General features: G+C 38.7%; 1 protein-coding gene across 2 annotated transcripts in view; it reads left to right on the plus strand.

The window, feature by feature from the left end:
- Window positions 1-18,708, plus strand: part of TTBK2 (tau tubulin kinase 2) — a 207,524-nt gene that overhangs the window by 165,098 nt on the left and 23,718 nt on the right. For both annotated transcript variants that reach the window (XM_077818805.1, XM_077818806.1), the window contains 2 exons: window positions 1,764-1,975; window positions 3,730-4,327. In XM_077818805.1, the coding sequence (XP_077674931.1) occupies window positions 1,764-1,975; window positions 3,730-4,327 (810 nt within the window). The remainder of the gene's footprint in view (window positions 1-1,763; window positions 1,976-3,729; window positions 4,328-18,708) is intronic.

Consider the following 18,708-nt stretch of genomic DNA (forward strand, 5'->3'; position numbering starts at 1 on the left):
TCTGTGTTCACCTGTACAAATTGGTGAGGATTCCTATCAAGCCTTCCCCAGGAAGGAGGTGTAGGGCTTGGGGGGATATTTTGGGAGAAGATGTCTCCAAGTGGGCTCTTTCCCTGTTCTTATTTAAAACGCTTGGTGGTGGCAGCATAGGGTTCAAGGACAAGGCAAAGTTTGTACGTTGGGGAAGTTTTTAACCTAAGCTGGTAAGAATAAGCTTAGGGGGTCTTTCATGCAGGTCCCCACATCTGTACCCTAGAGTTCAGAGTGGGGAAGGAACCTTGACAATCTCTTTCATCAATTTCCTGGCATCATCAGGAACATGATAATGTGGCATGATGAGTAATAGGAGAGCAAATGCTCGCTTGGCACTTGAAATATTCTGCAGTTTGACCAGAGAGAATGGTTTTCCAAAGCAGAGAGCTACATGCTTCAATGGGTCAGTGCTCTTTTCACTTCTAAAGGCTATGATTCATATTGGGTTCAAAGATGATTTTGTTTCCTAGTCACTTTCCATGGTAGTAATTAAGAGTGAAGATATCAAAATAGATCAGAACTAACTCTCCAGTCAACAAAATAAATATGATTGGTATTCTCCATTTCATCAATATTGCATGCTTGTCTTCATAATGTAACATATCCCTCAGTTTGTGTTGAGTAGAATCCCATTACTGGAAAAGTAGAAGTACTAAGGGTCAACATTGAGGTAGATAGACTAATTTATGGAAGGGAAACTTGCTCAGTGCTTGTCTAGATTATAGCTGGCTCCTGACAGTGATCCTGGTCTCTCACTATCATTACTTCTATTATTCTCTCTCTCTCATAATCACTACAATTCATATTCAGACAATTGTAGCCAGTGCTCCTCTGATGTGAAAATGTCATCAGTAGCTGTAAGATGTTACTGAAGTGTTCTTTAAGCCGAAATACTATCTAGTGACAGAGCTGTGTATTTTTCAAGGTATATGTAAAATGGGTTGGGAGGAGGCCAGACTGCTGTGATACTTATGCTTGTACCTGGCTAATGTGTATTAGTTTTTTAAAATGGCAGAAGACAGATGGACTTTTTCTCTTCTGGGGCCAAATTCAGCTCAGGTATAAGCAGATACAAGTTTCATTGATATCAGTGGGTGTTACATCTGCTTACACCGGGGATCAGAGTGCTCCTTCAACACTGAATCATACCCAGTTGATCTACAAAGTGAGATGCAGTTGGAGATCTGATTTTAATTTCTAATAAACATTGCTCCACATCAAAAAGCTACCTTGTAGACTTTGCGAACAATGGTATTGCATGCCTCAGATATGCATAAGGATGAGTTAACATGATGATTAACCTTTCATCAATAAAAAAAAAAGTCTGACTGTAAAGCAGTATGAAGAAGCTCCTAGGCTTCTGGATTCGACCTGCTATTGATGAGAATTCCAGAAATGGGAGTGGGGATCAGTATACATCTAAAATCTGGGAAATGTATTGTTTTCTTCCATTTACTCCTTCCATCCTGAGGCTTAATGAAAACCACAGTGTTGCTGGCAATTAATCCCTAATTTAAATTTATGCCTTAGGAAACTGGTAGCTGATGAGCACAAATAAACTACATGAAATATGGCATGAACTTCTGCTGAAGGAGCATCCTCAGTATGAATTTGTTTTGTTACAGGATAGAAGCATTGGGTTATATGCACTGCATACACTGTTGTGTCTTCCTCTGTTTCAGCACTCCTATAAATTACATTTTTATTTCTATTGTGCTTTATTTGCACAGGCTTCTACAGAGGAGGAAAACAGCCATGGACCAGTGAATGGACTGCTTAATGCACCAAGCCTGGGTTCTCCAGTTCGAGTCCGCTCAGAGACCGCCCAGCCAGACAGGGATGTCCCACTGTTGAGAAAGTTACGTTCAATCCACAGCTTTGAACTGGAGAAACGGTTGACCTTGGAATCAAAGCCAGACACTGATAAATTTCTTGAGACCTGGTAAAGAGAAAATTTCTATCTCACATTTATGCTTGGATCTTTTAGGGGCTTGTTGGCTTAGACTGTATTTTCTTTTCTCTAGTACTGTATCCATAGACAGTGGTCAGTGAAAACCAGAAATGGAGTTGCTGAGCTATGCTTATGCCAAGTATAGCTAGTAATGTCTACTGGATTTATAGTATTTGCTCTGAGGAACATCCCTGGCTTCTATCCCATTTTACATTTTTAAGTTAAATTTTTATTGAATTTTTATTACTGTTTACACTAAGCTAGAGTTCATGGTGTATTATAGACAAATAAAGGCAAAGTCCTTACCTCAAGGAATTCTTAGTTTAAGGGCCCATTTCTATCACACTTCTGTCGATTAGCACTTCATGAACAGTCCTGTTGACTTCAGTAGGACATGGGAGTCAGTGATTTCATGGGAGTTAGTGCAACTTAACTTGGATAAGCATTACAGAATCAAGCACTAAATTAGATATAGGCATAGATTACCTCTGGTAAGGTGTAATGTGTACGAGGAGCAGGATTTATGTAAAATAAAATAATGAGTTTACTTGTTTCTGTAGTGCATGTGTCATTAGTTTCACTGTTGTTGTATATTTCTAAAGTTGTCAGGAAAGCTTGTTAGGATTTTGAGAGAGAATTTGAAGTTGGAGAAGGAGGTTGTGTGAGTACAGGATCAGGGAATTTAGTCCAACTGAAGGGAGTATTATGGAAGGATAACACAGGGAGGCTAGAGGGAAGAGGTGTTGGCAGAGCAGAAAGCTAAATCAGGAAGCAATAGAAGAGTGTTGAGATCTAGGCAGTGGTAGAGCTGCGCAGAGCCTTGAACATGAGAACAAGGAATTTGAATTTGATGCAGAGCTTACATGAGTAGAGGAATACATGATCAGAGTAGACAGAGAGGAAAAAGAATTTAGTAGTATTTTGGATAAACGAGAGAGGTTCAAAGAGTGAGTCATGTAAAAACAAAAACTGAGGCATAGAGTTGTATGTCATACTTAATTAAGGACAAAGAAAGGCAACTATCTCACACCAGTAATAGAACTAAAGTTTCATCATTTCCTTAACACCCCCTCACTCACAGTGGACAACAAAGGCAGAGATTTACATTACTGAATAATAAAAACTCATTAGTGTTCTTCAGTAAACCTCTTACAAAACAGGAGAACATCCCATGCTGCAGAGAGACGGGATGAATGTTCATGTTTCTCACAAAGCAAAACTGCAGCAGTTAGAAAATCCTTGCAGGTAGATAGAAAGGGTATATTTAGGCTGGTTTATTATATAGTAATAACAAAGTTATGAAACAAAACAAGTTGATGTGGTACATGGTTATTCTCATGTCACCCTCGGTCTCCTAATCTCCTTTTTTCATTCGTACCAAAAGGGAAGTACTGAATCCAGGCTGAAATGTTTTGGCATTAATTCATGCTGAGGTGAGGAGTTGGTTTCCTTTCTTTAGTTCCAATGTTCCTCTGACTTTTATCAACTTTCTGCCTCCTTCCCCTTATTTTCAGTAAATTTCTGTTGAGCCCTTATTTGGCAGGAGTTACGTGTTCACATGCAAAACATTTGGTTGCAGGCACCTCCATAATTGCTGCTTGAAAATTATGTTTCTTATGCTCATCCTTGGATCTGTAAGACACTGCAGTAGACTCTCAAGTGAATTTAACTTGGCTTCTATGGCACAATTCAGATTGTGTAGTTCATTCTTAATTAATTCATATGTAACTTCTTTCTCTCCTAAGCTTGCAGAAGATGCAGAAAGACTCAAATGCTGGGAAAGAAACTGCTGTTGCTGCTCCTCCTCTTCCTCAGAGAATATCTGTTCCTGCTGTGGCTGCCCGCACTGACCGTGTCTGGCATTATGATGAAGAATATCTCCCTGATGCTTCTAAGCCTGCTTCAGCCAGTTCTCCAGAACAAGTTGATGGCATTGTCAGTAATGGCTTTGTGGCTATCAACTTAAGCTCCTGCCGGCAGGAGGTTGATTCCAAGGAATGGGTGATAGTAGATAAGGAACGGGACTTGCAGGATTTCAGGACCAATGGAGCTTTAGTACATAAAACAACTGGAAGTCCCTCAGATGAGGAGCCTGAGGTTCTACAAGTCCTAGAGGAATCCCCCCAAGAGAAACAGCTGAGACTGAGTATTTGGGCAGAAAACAACGTCCATGCCAAGAATGAAGTCTTAGGTGTGGGGTTAGATCTACCTGTTGATCATGCTACTGCTGCTTCTGAACAATTTACAGATAAATTAGAATTTATGGCTGGAGTTGCTGGCCAGCTTCTTGCAGCCACACCTTCAAGTCCAATGGAGGCCCAAGCAGAAGGAGCCCTTACTCTGGTAAGAAAACTCATAGTTATAATCATATCTTTACTCTCTTTTCAGTGCTATATGAGAATAAAGCAGTAAATGAAAAGGCAGTGGCTAAAGTGTAAACAGGGTTCTGGAATGTTTAGGTTATGGGATATGGGACTTGACTCTGCACCAGGGATTTCCCAGGATCTGCTAAATTTGTGTCTAAATTCTGCAAGAGGTTTGCTTTCGGTTCAGCAGTGAACAACCCTCAGAACTGGGCTTAATTAAAAAATATGCATTAAAAAGAACCTTTTAACCAACGACATATACGCATATGTATATTGTTATGAGTAAATAAACAGAGAGTATAACAAATGTGTAAAATACTATGCAATAGTATGTTATGTCCTGTAGAGAAAGTCTAAAAGGCAGAAGCTAGTATCGTACCAAAGAAACAAAGTTTCTTGCTCCCTGCATCCTGTAATTAGTTTCTTTCTTCTGAATTTCCTCTGCTGCTTTCTGCCCCTGAAACAACTTGGCTCCCCTGTTTGACTGGCTATAATCTGTTTATTGATCATAGGGACTTCTAGTGCACTGACACTGTAATGTTTATGTTTCTGCAACCCCTGATATATTTTGCACCAGTTATAGTTCCTTGCCGGCTTCTCTAACTCCACTGCTACTTCCCACTTCTGAAATAGTTCTGTAATTGCTTGTCATTTGCCTCTCTTCTGCTGGACAGATTGCCCAACAGATTCCTCTGCTCCTTCTCCTGTTGGCATGTTTCTCTTTTCTGTCTCATACATGCCTCATCTGCACAGTTCCCAATAGTTTTCCTTCCCCCTCAGATGTCTCCATCACCAAATAATGCTCCCTCCGACTTTATTTCTCCCCTTCCTTTCTTAGAGAGGCAGTGTGGTTTAGTGGTTAAACCAGGGTATAGGGACTCAAGACTTGTGATTTCAGTTCTTGCCTTTTACACTTACTGTGTCAATCTGGGACACATATGTCAGTATTCTCAAACTTGGGTGCCTAAAGTTAGGCATTGAAATCCATATTTAGGCACCTAAATTAAATCAGTGGCATCTGTAGGTATACAGTATCTCTGAATATCAGGCCACATTTATTTAAGTACCTAACCTTAAGTACCCATATTTGAAAGTATTTGTCTTAATCTCTCTACTCCTTATTTTTTCTATATTATGGTTAAGTGCAGCATATTGCTTAGAAGAGACTTCTTTTCAGTGAGGGCGGCAGTATTCTGTTTTCCAAAATAAATTCCAAAGTTAAAACCCAGATAGAAAAGGACTCTGGTTTCATAAATCCTAATAAACCTGGCTTCACTTCTCTCTTACTTTACACCACAGTTTTAAAAAGTTAAAGTTCTTTTTGCTAAAAGAGAGGCTGCAAAAATATATGTCCCTTGATGCTCCTGATCACTTACTAATTCAGGAATCTGAAATTTTATTACTTTAGGAAAGTTCAGAGACACAATTAAACAGTTCTACTTAATCTCTTCTACACATATGCAAATATCCCCATGTTCTTGTGAAATATTAAAGACAGTAGAAATATTTTATACATGGTTATTTATTTTTAGGCACCCATTCTTTGCAAACTGTGTAAGTTACAGAAAGATTAAATGTACAGAAAAGACCTTAAAATATGCAGCTGCTGCTAAGCTAAAGAGAACAAGAATTTTGAAACATACGTTAGTAATGTGGCCAACACAAAATACTGCAGTTTTACAGTTGGTTGAGAACCCCATAAAGATGTAGCGTTGATTTACAGCTCAACTGTTGCTTTTTAACTATAGCCATAGTAGACAATGTATAGTAACATTGTTGGTGCAAATTGCTAACTTTCAGTTCTCAGTTTGCAACTTTGCATGGACCTTCTTCACACAAATGTACTATTTTACGGGCAATGGTTTGCTTACTTAAACTCTGAGTATAGGTGGGATTGAAACTGACTTGATTCTAATGGAGCTGTCATTCACTGAAATAGTAGTGAACAATGTGAATTTCTGGAGAGGAAAGTGAAGGTGCATTGGAAAATGGAGATAGCTATAATCTAGGTTTTTGAATTGGACTATGTAGACGAAGAAACTTTTGTTGAAATGGTAAATGGGGTAGGATTATGGCCTGAACTGGAAAAAGAGAGAAGTACAGGTAAATTTAAACTGCATCAGGAATGGGAGACATTTCAGAGAAGGTGAGTGGAGGAAACTTGTCTGGCTTGACAATGAATAAACAGTATGAAATTGAAAATGGAAATTAAACTGGAAGTACAATAACTCCTCATTTAAAGTTGTCCCGGTTAACGTTGTTTCGTTGTTACCTTACTGATCAGTTAGGGAACATGCTCGTTTAAGTTGTGCAGTGCTCCATTATAATGTTTGGCAGCCGCCTGTTTTGTCCACTGCTTTCAGGAAGAGCATCCCATTGCAGCTAGCTGGTGGGGGCTTGGAACTAGGGTGGACTGTCAGCCCCTTATCAGCTTCCCATTCCCCTAAGTTCCATGTGCAGCAGCCGCCCAGCAAGCTATCAGTTGCCAGCAGTTCAGCTGTCCCTCTCCCCACTGCCATGTGCTGCTCCTGCCCTCTGCCTTGGAGCTGCTCTCCAGAGCCTCCTGCTTGCTGAGGTGGGGGGCCTAATGTCAGGGTGTCCCCCTCCCCCTTCCTCCTGCACCCCACTTACCCCATCTCCATAGAGCAGGGGGGACACACGACAGGGCTCAGGACTGAGGGAGCTTCCTGGCAGCAGCTGCTGCTGTCTCAGCTTGCTGATTAACTTAACAAGGTAGTGTACTTAAGAGTGGTGTCAGCTACTTAAAGGGGAAATGCGCATCTCTCTCTCTCACACACAGGGTGTGTGTCTCTGTCTGCCATGCTGTTTCCCCTCCCTCCATTTGTGCTACCTTGTAGAGTGTGAGGCTACATTAACAACAATGAGTTAACCCTTGAGGGCTCAGCCAATTGCTGGTTCATCATTTAGCAGTAAGGCATCCCACCCTTTGACTCCACCACCTCAACCAAGCTTCACAATCATCATCGCTGTGTACAGTATTAAATTGTTTGTTTAAAGCTTATACTGTGTGTGTGTGTGTGTGTGTGTGTGTGTGTGTATATATGTGTGTGTGTGTGTATATATATATAATCTTTTGTCTGGCAAAAAAAAAAAATTTCCCTGGAACCTAACCCCCCCATTTACATTAGTTCTTAGTGTGGAAACTGGATTTGCTTAACATCATTTCGCTTAAAGTTGCATTTTTCAGGAACATAACTATCACATTAAGTGAGGAGTTACTGTATGAGTGGAGGTGATTTGGGAAACTTAATGTAAATTTGAAAAGGATTATCAAACAGTGCCTTTCAAAGGGTCTGATCCAAAGACTACTGAAGAAAGTGATTGTCTTCCTTCTATTTCAGTGGCCTTTGAATCAGGGTCAAAGTGAGGCTGCTTCACAAATACCTGGTAGGTAACATGGTGCTGGCTTCTCCTCCTTATTTCTAGCTGCTTTTACAGCTGGTAGGCTTTTTATGTCAAAGGAGACCTGGATTCCTGTTAAAGCAGTTGGAAACAAGCAAAAATAGTTTACCTCCAGTAGGGTTCATAGTTACTTAAGAGAGGGGGAGGAAACACTGATTGATAATCATGGGGGTCACACACATACCTAGGGAGACAGAAATAGAACTAGTCTTCAGGGCCTGAAGTCATTGATAAACTGTTCAGGAGCAGAAAACCACTCTATTGGATAGTATGCCCAGGGGACCAAGGAGAGAGGGAAATAAAGGGGTTGAGAAATATTATGGGGAAGAGGGAGGAATAGATAGGGAGAAGGAGATGACGAGATGAAAAGTAAATGGTTTGATTAACATTTTTCCAAAAGGGCAAAACACTTATCCCATTCAAAACAATGAGAAATGCATACACTCTTCCCTAATATAACTGTTCCATGTAAGCATTTGCTTCAGTTGACATACATACATATAGTGCAAATGGTAGATGACATGTCCACTAAAATATCTTTTTGTTAAGATTTGATCCAAGTTAGGAAAAAGTATGAGACACCCTAGCCTAGATATTATCTAAAGGAAGAAGGTAAATTGAGGAGAACTGGAGACAGTAACTTCTGTGCAGTGCTGAGAGAGATTAGAATTTGACTAGGATGGATCAAATGCGTGACTAGGGCCCCAGTTCTTTGCCACTGATGTGAATGGGACCATTGATAAGCATTTTGGATAAATTTTTAATGCATAAACTTTTTTTGTGGTTGAATTAATCTCATCTTAAGTAATATTAAGAATCCAATTTAAAGCAAAAAAAGGAAGAGAATTCATTGTTAAAGGTATAAAATTCATGATGCTGTAATTTCACTTCTTCATCCCACACAACTGTGCCATCCCTCCTTACTTTGGGCCCAACTTTCTGCAAAATAGTCAAATCTGATATTTTGACAGCCCACCAAAAATGTGCACTTATCATTATACGTTACTCATCTCATCAGATGTCTCCTAGAGGTCTGAAATGCTAATCCTGGCACTGTAGCTGGAGGGCTTTATAACTTACTTACTGTCAGAAATAATAGGGAAAGCAGAATCAGATGAATTTCTAGCCACCTTCAGCTGAAGTATTAAAACTAATCACACATCTGGTGGAAAAGACAGCGAGGAATAAACTAACAAGGGAGAAGTTTGGATGAAGAACAGGAGACAGAAAAATGGGCACATAGTGACAGAGATATAGAACGAAATAAAAATGGTAATAAGAGACAGAATAGAGCAATGATGACAGACATGTAAATGTAAGGAGAATAAGAAAACAATTAACTGGAAGAAAGTAACTGAATTTAATGTGAGAGACAGAGAATTTTACTTTTATATAGCACCTTTTATACAATACATAAATAACTGCACCACTGAAATGCAGCTACTTCTGGGACAGAAGGTATTATCAAGGCACACAACAACCAGAACAAAAGGAGGGAGAGTGTCTTTGAGTGCTGTTAAACTCCATCTGGCAGCCATATCTGGGTATGTTTCTCTAGTACAAGAATCCTAAGTCTTGCACACTCTAGTGTAAAAAGGTTTTAATAAGGATGGTTGCATGTCTTCTCACCTATTTGTGACTCTTCACATTCTTTGGATTTGGCTCTTTATGCCTACATAACTCATGAAACCATGGTTTGACCCCTTAGGAGAATGCGTCTTACTGCATTTATCCATAAAGATTGCAGTTTTTATTGGCTTAATCATTGGTTAGAATAGGCAGTGAAATCTGTCCTGATAACTGACCTTACTTTAATTTTAAAAAGAGCACTTTCAGGTCATCTCTAAACTGTCATTTTTAGGCCAATAGACTATAATATTTTGATATAAATCAACAAACTTACTTTCATACGAGATTGTTTTTTTTTGAAGTACAAGCAGGTTTATTGAATCCTTCTTGTGCTGTGCTATTCAGCAAACCTTAGGCATGTTCTGTAGTTGTCAATATTAGTGTCCACAGGCCCTGTTGTATGCCGTTTCTATTTCTAGGTGGAATATGATAAATATGTTGTCTCAGGGCACATTTATATAGTAACTGTAACTCTGGGACTCTAAAGGGTAGGCACTGTGTCTTTAAAGAGCCCATTCCCAAAATAAAATGGCTTTAGTCAGTATCATCAGTCTCCACTGTTACATTCCTCCTTAATAAGATTCACTGAATGAGTGCATCTCATCCACATACAGTGATATCTGGGAATAAACAGAAAATGTATCCCATATGTATTGTAAAATGCTATCCTAAAACAGAAGAGTGGAGGAATGACTTTCATTCATAGTGGCTTCATATGAATCTCTTCCTTGGGAAAGTTTCTCTTTCATACATCCTGTGTTGTGATTGTAGTTGAGGATTGTTCTGCTCCATAGTTAGGGAAACAAAGGAATGTTGCGGTATCACACAGCCACAACACAGGAAGATAACTATAGAGGGCGAGGAAACAGTAAAGACAGGGAAAATAAGGACATCTCTGCATAATTAAGAAGTAGTGAGCAGCACTTTCATAGTTAAGGTTGCAACCAGTGTTCCATGTATAAAACTTATTGTAACCCTCCTTCTAACTTTTTAAGTCAAGGTGATAGTGATCTGAATTGTGTGTTTTCAGAAGTGTAGCATCAGAATTGGGTTTATGGCAAAGAGTAGAAAAAAATGACTTTCACAATGGAAAAATAGAACCCCATGATATATGAATGCTGGTTGACTGAAAACGTTTGGAAACTCATTCTATTGTACTTTATAATGCAATGTAATGTATGCTGTGATTTCTTTTCACAGATTTCATCATTAAAAATTTTACTTTTTTAAGTTATTTGTGTTTCTACATCAGAGATACTATTGTATATTTGTTGACAAATGAGATTGTCATATCCAGATTTAGATTACACATCTTTTGGCCTTTAAAAGTCTAGATGAAAACGATATATAGGTGACTATAGTTTGGATTCTGCAGAGCCTGAAGATTAAAATAGTTGAATAGTGTATAGAAGGTGCTTAGGATACATAGTATCAATGGTTGTCTGTAGGTCATATAGGGTCTATCACTTAGTCTCTATCCCAGCTTTTGATAACATTCAAAAACATTGTAAAATACTTTACAAAAATAAGAAATGAAATAACAAAAACGTTATTATAGTTAAGGTTGCAGTGTGCAATTCAAGACGAGGCATACAATTAAACACATCCTTAAGAAAGCTCAAAACATTAAAAAATATGGAAATAGCAAGCTAAAGTTTAAAAAGTGATAAAAATCTTAATACCTACTGTGTTCCCACAGACTATTAAAGAGACAAATTATTAATCACTGCAAGTCAAAAAACTTGGATTCTGCCTCTGTAACAAAATATTCAGAATGACTAAAAAGTAGAAATTAACCTTTATCTGTTTATCTCATAACTTCCCTAAGAATTGTACCTCTAAACTTTAATACCATATCTTATTCATACAACCATAAGCAACTCACAAAATCAAAAATACTTTAGCAACTCAAGAACATATGAATACCAGATATATCATTTTAGGTTTCTCTGTCGCTGTAGTATGTAAGCACATCCAGATAGCATTCTTTCTTTACTAAGCAAAATAATTTAATGTACCTGTAATTAGACTAATATCATTAGAGACAACATCTGCTGTCTGAACATACAGTAAACATCACTGTTATGCCAGATGAAAAAACTATGTCTAGTACATTAAAATGGGAGCTATTTATGTCACAACTTGATACTCCAAAACAAATAGTACGCACCAGTATTCAGTTATCCAAATGTATGATTTTAAAATGTACATAAGGGACCTGTCAAATTCCCAATAAAGTCAAAGAAAAGACTAGCATTAACTTCAATGGATGTTAAATCAGGCTGTAAACTAGTAAAGCAAATCCAGGGGTCGAGCAAAGGTCATATGAATGCTGGTGATTTAGAAGTTTTGTGTGTGGATAAAATGAGTGATAAGGTTGGTATCAGAATTGTTTGTGTAATCATAGAAGCCTTAAATTAAACATACTGATATTTAGTTGTTTTTTAATTTAATTTAGATAGTGTGCCCATGTGAAAAAATACAAACAGGAAAAGGGGCAAATTTTGCTCTTGTTGATGCTGATTTCAGTTTTATATTGCACCTCTGGCTATGAACAAAATTTGCCTCCAAGAATACAATTTCAGTATAATACTACTGAACCAAATAAAGGGTCAGTAAAAACGGGGTAAAACGGATCTAGAAATATGAAATAGTGCTGTAGGGGGGAAAACGTTGGGTCTTGGTTATTTAATATAAGTTCTGAAACAACTCAGTTTCCTCCTTCCTCCAGATGATTCTGAACACTGCTCTGAGAACATTTCAACACGAGATGCTTTGGGGAATAAAGAAATCATTCTGTCTGTCCCCATATCTGTTTCGTAGTAGAGACCATGTAGCAAAGTTGAAAGATCAGAAATTATTTGGAAAAAATTATGTAGCCTTTTTGTGTTGCTTTTTAAATAATAACAGTCATAATCCTGTGGAAAATTGTAGGAAGTGTCAGAATTGACAGCAGGTATGTGTTTTCTGCACTTGTGCTCCAGATTTCTGGCTCATTATTTCCATAGCATTGCTTTTTTTTTTTCTGGTCATTGAAAATCCCCTTCTCATTGAACATCCTCAGGCTTCTGAGTTTGGTCCCTGTCTCTTGTGAAGAACTGATTGATTGAGGGTGATGAAACAGCTATGATTGTGGGAGGGAAGATGAGAGAGAGAGAGTATGTGTATATAGAAAATTGGCAGAGTAGGTAAGTGGAAGGAGAAACCTTTATATAAGAAAGAGAAGTGGGAAATGCACACACATGGAAAAAAAACCCAGAGCTGATTAGTAGTAACACATCACAAGATGTGGGGACAAAGAAAACTGCCAGGATAATTGCACACCTTTGGGCAGTAAGGGCATGAGACCAAGGTCCAAGTGTATTCAGCCACCCACACCAGAGGAGTCATACTATATAAGCTTATTTCTTGAAGTGCTTTTCATTTTTTTTTTTTTTTTGTAATCAAGTATTTTTGAATATAATGAGGACAAAGTCCCATATGTGAAGTTGTAATGGGTGTTGGTCAATTATAATCAGGTGTTGGTCAGATTTATTATTTTATAAATATTGTATCTATTTTTTAGATCTACAGAGAGAGAAAAAGCACCTGTTAATAAGTTACAACAAAAACTCCTGTTCAGCCAAAACAATGCTTGTATCGCCTCACAGTCTGTTTACCTGTTCTGGTATTGTTACTGTATTAGTATAAAATTTAAACAGGCTATACAATTTTACCTTTTCTTATCAGAGCATCTTTTTATTAATCAGTGAAGAACATGCTTACCCATGGAACGTTTGGTTACAAGTCAGTCCAGAATATTTTTTTTAAACTGCATGGCATTTTTTCTGTTTATTGTTGACATGTTTTATAAATGTAATAACTCACTATGAGTTTGTTACAATAGTGGTTATAGTGTAATTGTATAATCAGGAAAGTAACTATGTAAAAATGCCACTTTCTTACTTAACTGGTGTTCCTGTGCGTTCAAGTCACATCTGTTGGATTTACTGAAAAAAAATTATTTATTCCTATTACTACTTCAGAAGCCATGCAGCTAAGAGAAAATGAACTATGTTCTATTCTGCCTCAATCATCAACAAAACAGTCAATTGCATTCTGATTCCAGAGCCAATTTTTTTTCTCTGTTACAACCTTACAATCACATTGACTTCAAATACGGTATTATTGATCCTGGAGATAACTGAGAGGGAAAAGAACACTTTATTTTTAGATCTCAGGGTGTTCTTGTGATGCTGACAATCAAATGATGTGCTTACTGACCTGACCTGTAAATTGAGCAAATTTGACTTGGAAATCATTGAGAGAGTGTACTGAAACTATAATTTTTACAGATTCACTTTTCTGCTTATAGGACTTATATACACTTCATCATGTAGTTAAAAAAGTGAATCTCTAAAATGACATTTTGTATGTTTCAGTATTTGGTCAGTCTCACAGATTTTGAAATTAAATATGTTCAGTATCAGTTGTCAGGACTGTCGGCCAATTTTTAGCTAATCTGGCTGATAACCCATGAAATTGTTTCTTATACATAGGCTTCCACTGATCTGGATATCATGATCTAGACCTGCTCTTTCTAGCATGGAGGCAATCTGAGTTTTGTTTCCTTCCTTCCTCCTTTGAATTCCAAGTAATGTTGTTGGATTGCTGCAATACCACTTTCTGACCCACGTTTACTCTGCCTCCCTCAGACAGAACAGCTTCAGGCTTGCTGCTCTTCACAGCAGAAAGCTTTAGTATGATAATTTTCTATCACAAACCATTGGGAATGTCAGATGAGTCACATATCAGTAGTTGCAACTTGTTATCTTTCATTTTAAGGCAGCCTGAGGATCCTGTATATTTGAATATACATGGTTTCCAACTCCCTCAGAGTATAAGTAATGCAGTGGAGCCTTGCCCTGCATTTTACTACACCTTCCACTGACTTCTCTCAGCAGTGCAGCAGAGGTGTCTAGCCTATGCCAGCAGATCAGCTCCCTCTGTGTGTGAGTGTGTCCCCTAGCTCAGCCTGCCATTATACTACACTTTTCACTGATTTCCTTCAGCAACTCAAAGTGGCCTATATCACTAACTTGCTAATGTCAGTAGGCCTGCATTTCTTCTGGCTCAGAGTATGTCATTGTGATTTAGCCCTGTCTGCCACTGGCATTCCTTAGGCACGCAGCAAAGTGGTCTACATGTACCGCTGGCCTACCTCAGACAGCAGAGCATCCAAATATGTGGAAGGTGTAGGAAAAAGTGTGCCTAATTTTTTTTTCTTCTCTCAAGCTCCTCAGTTTGTGTGCCAGGATATCCAAACCTAGGTTGCCACCTCATTGGTCCCACTGGCAGTTCTTCACAAGTCAAAGCAGTAGAGTGTGGTTTAGTAGCTCATAGTAGTGTACAATCTAAATATAATTCTGCAATGAAAAGGTTGACACAATGAGTTGCCAAAAGTGACATAGCTATAAAGTCACTACAGAAATCCTGTTACACGTTTTCACACACCAGTATTTATACCACTCTTGGTAGTCTCCCATTTCATACTTCACTTTGGTGGAGGATATTCCTCCATCCCTTCATGTTGGTCCTGAACTAACAAATAACAGTAGAAGCAGCAGAGTTTTCAAACCACCTTAAAGGTTTTTGAGCTCTGAGTTAATGAGAAGCTCCTTGAAACCAGATTCCAGGTCTTGAATTGGCCACAGTGGCCCTCAAGTGGAAAATTGTGGTATAATTTCAATACCTGAAGCCTAGATGGTCCCTCTGGAACATAAACACAACCCTTACGACAGAAGAGACCATTCTGTAGTTGGAACTCAATCATTTTGGGTACCCTCATAGTTCAGGATCTGGCAGATCTGGGTTGCATATGAGTCATTGGGGAGTAGAAGTGGATGGAGGACATCAGACAGCTGTCAGTTGTCCCATTGACATAGTTGGACATCTTGAGCATAGTAACAGAATATTCATCTTTGTGAGATAGGGTATCTGCCTTGCTGTTTCTTGTCCCCTGTTGATAAGTTACAACAAAGTCGAAGTCAGTGAGGAAGAAAGAGCAGCAGATCTGGCATTGGTTAAGGCATCTTGCAGTCTGTATGTACTCCAGGTTCTTGTCATCCATTAGGACTTGAACCAGGAACTAGGATCCTTCTAGGAGGTAGCCCCACTCCTCAAAATCCACCTCGATAGCCCGTAGCTCCTTGTTCTAAACGTAATTTTTTTCTGCTGGGATTAGCTTCCAAGAATAATAGGCACAGGGTGGAGTTGGTTGTGGGGCCCCTCATATTGAGTTAGTATTGCACTTATGGCAAAATTTGAGGCATACGGCTGGCCTGCAGTAGGACGCCTGATTGGCTATACTGCCTGATTGGTTGGAAGTCATCAGAGCATCTCTTTAACCCCAAAGGAGCAGTAGTTCAGCAACTGCTGAAAGCATTCATGCACGGCTGTGATAACTCCTACTCTGCTTGTTCCAAGTCGTGTTCCTGCTTTGTTTCATCCTTGTCCCAGCCCTGTTCCTGCCTCAGATTCAGCCCTGCTCCTACCTTGACCCCAACCTTGCCTTACTCCAGATAACCCGGCTCTGACCTTCAGCTCTGATTTCTGTCTTCAGCTCTGAACTTTGGCTGTGGCATCTGGTCTGTTACTCCAGCTCTGATCCTGAGCTCCTATTCCTGGCTACCAACTGTTGCTCTAACCACAAGGCCTGACCACTGCTCCAACCACTGCCAGCCCCCTTACTATCTTTTTACTCGTTAAGTGGACGCCTCACCGTATTTGTCTGTCTCCTTTTGAGATACAACTACCTTGGATAACAGTAAGAAAGTTGGATCAGTCTATTTCTTTCCCAACTGTTATTAGAAAAACATTTTTTGGATGTGAAATGGGTTTTAAAATCTCTCAGCCCTTGACCAAAGAGTGGAGAAAGTTAGATGCCTTATTTTATCTTCATGGGAGTATTGAAAAATTCTTCAAGGTCCCCATTATGTTAGCTCTCAAAAATCAAATTAAGTGTGCAAAGCATCCAGTAAGTCCCCTCCTGGGAGCATCAAAGTTTATTCTGTTAAGGGTGCCTCAGGGTATGTCTACACCGTAATCAGATACCCTGCCAGGTGACTCAGGGTTGCCGGGGTCAGGCTGCGGGGCTGTTTAATTGCGGTGTAGACGTTCAGGTTTGGGCTGCAGCTGGTAGGGTCTTAGAGCCAGGGCTTCAGTCCAGTCCCAAATGTTAAACAGCCTCTTCGTCTGAGCTGAGTCAGTTGGCATGGGCCAGCCACAGGTTTTTAATTGCAGTGTAGACATACCCTCAGATTCTTGGGATGAAAGGATTTACAGTGTGGCCACTTAAGATTTGTGGTTATTTCCCCAAGTTCTATCAAACTCACATTCTCTCCTCAACTTATGCAGCCCTTGCTCTTTTGGCTTACCTCAACCTAAACTAAAGAAGCAAATAATAAAGTTAATATTACAAAAAGTAAATGAATAAAATACATTATTTATTTTTGTTTTACCTGTAGGGATTTACATTGACTTGTATTTAATGTGTCTTCCCTCTTTAGGAATTGTCTTTTACTGCTTGCTACTTACCATAAAATCCATTGGCCTGGAGTGTAGCTCATGTATGAGAAAGAGAAAATTAATTTACTTAACCTGTCATTTTTATTTCTCATAATGGAAGGGAAGCACTGATCTGGGCAAACCCTCCTTTTACATTAAAAGGTTATTGATAAAATTGAGTTTGTAGATGTAGTTCCGTTAATTCTACTAATTGTGCCATCTACAGTGATGTTAATGTTTTCTGCCTAGTTTATATAGTTTCAGCATTAGAATTAATCTCCCTGGGTCAGAATGCAGGGCTATAGCAGCCCAATACATGAAATCTGAGCTCAAAGGAGGAAAGAAAACAGTCTAAGATGACTCTATTGGAGTGGAATGAACAGGTCTAGCCCATGAGTAATATCTAGAGCTCTTGGTGCCTTCCAATATAAGAAATAAAAATTACAGATGAGGGAACTAATTTTCTTGTTCTTTCTTATTTCTGCTACTTGTATCCAAATGCAGTGAGACTTTATATGGTATCTGAACAAAGCTGTCTTCAAAATGTAGTATTTGTCAAGTAGATCTCTCAACAGTACAACTTTTTCATTCGTATTGAAAGAGGCTAATCTGTATCAGCTAATATCACTTTCATCTTTTAGATTAATCAATCAGATGTTTGTTCTTGTCACACTTGTTTAGCAATCCACTTTCAATATATATATGAACAATTATAAAACTGATTTGTCTGCATGCTTCTGTTGGTTTGTTATTATTTAGAAATGTCACTAAAATGATCATAAGTAGTAGCCTTTGAAATGCAAGGGGTACAGGAAGTAGGGCTTTGAAATGTTCTTTCCCTTATTTTAGAGTTCCTCCAATTTTAATGTATCTTCCTTCTTCACATGCTGCTTTTATGACACATTGGGCATAGTTTTTTTTTTAAGTGAATGATAACTGTGATTTAATTGGGGATTGGTCCTGCTTTGAGCAGGAGATTGGACTAGATGACCTCCTGAGGTCCCTTCCAACCCTGATATTCTATGATTCTACTTTATGGGTACTGAAGCTCTAGAAGTGATGCTGCTGTTAACACCTTCTCCTTGGAAACTGTGCAATACATCCACAGTATTATCAATATCCAATCATAATAGGAAGACAAATGGGATTCCCAAATACCAACGAAAATTAAAAGAGCAGCAGTAACAGAAGAAATCAAATCCAAGAAACTTTAAAGGAAATTTTTCCATATCTCTCCCCTTTTCTGATTTTGTCTAAAAGTAATTGCAAAAAAGGAGATAAATAATTATCTCATCTGATGATTTTTAGCAATAGATATTCAACAGTATTGCTTCAATGCTTATTAGGACTTGCAAAGATTTTAGTTGGCTTCAGAGTTGTGCATTCAAGGGCTATAGGTTTTATTGGAGCTTTGTCTACCCTAAATGAAAAGGTGTTCCAAAAGCTGAGAGGCTTTGTTCTTGCAGTTCCTGTATGTTGCCTATTCTACACACTACAGCCATCCAAGCTCTTTCCAAGGTTTGTTTTTTTCCTGTTGGTTGCAACATTTGGGATGAAATCTTTAGCTCAGTCCTGATCCAGACAATACAGGAATCCACAATTGTTATAGCTTCACCATTTCAGTTTGTTCCTCCAATTTCATCCCATAATTTGGAAATTTCCCAGAAGTCGCTGCTTTTAGCCTCAGTGCTTATCCTTATGAATTAGGTACTTCAGCAGTCCCATTGTGCTTTAGTTCCACCACAGTTGTAAAGCATGCTG

The sequence above is a fragment of the Eretmochelys imbricata genome, chromosome 6 (assembly GCF_965152235.1).
Source record: "Eretmochelys imbricata isolate rEreImb1 chromosome 6, rEreImb1.hap1, whole genome shotgun sequence".
In the NCBI taxonomy this organism is placed as follows: Eukaryota; Metazoa; Chordata; order Testudines; family Cheloniidae; genus Eretmochelys; species Eretmochelys imbricata.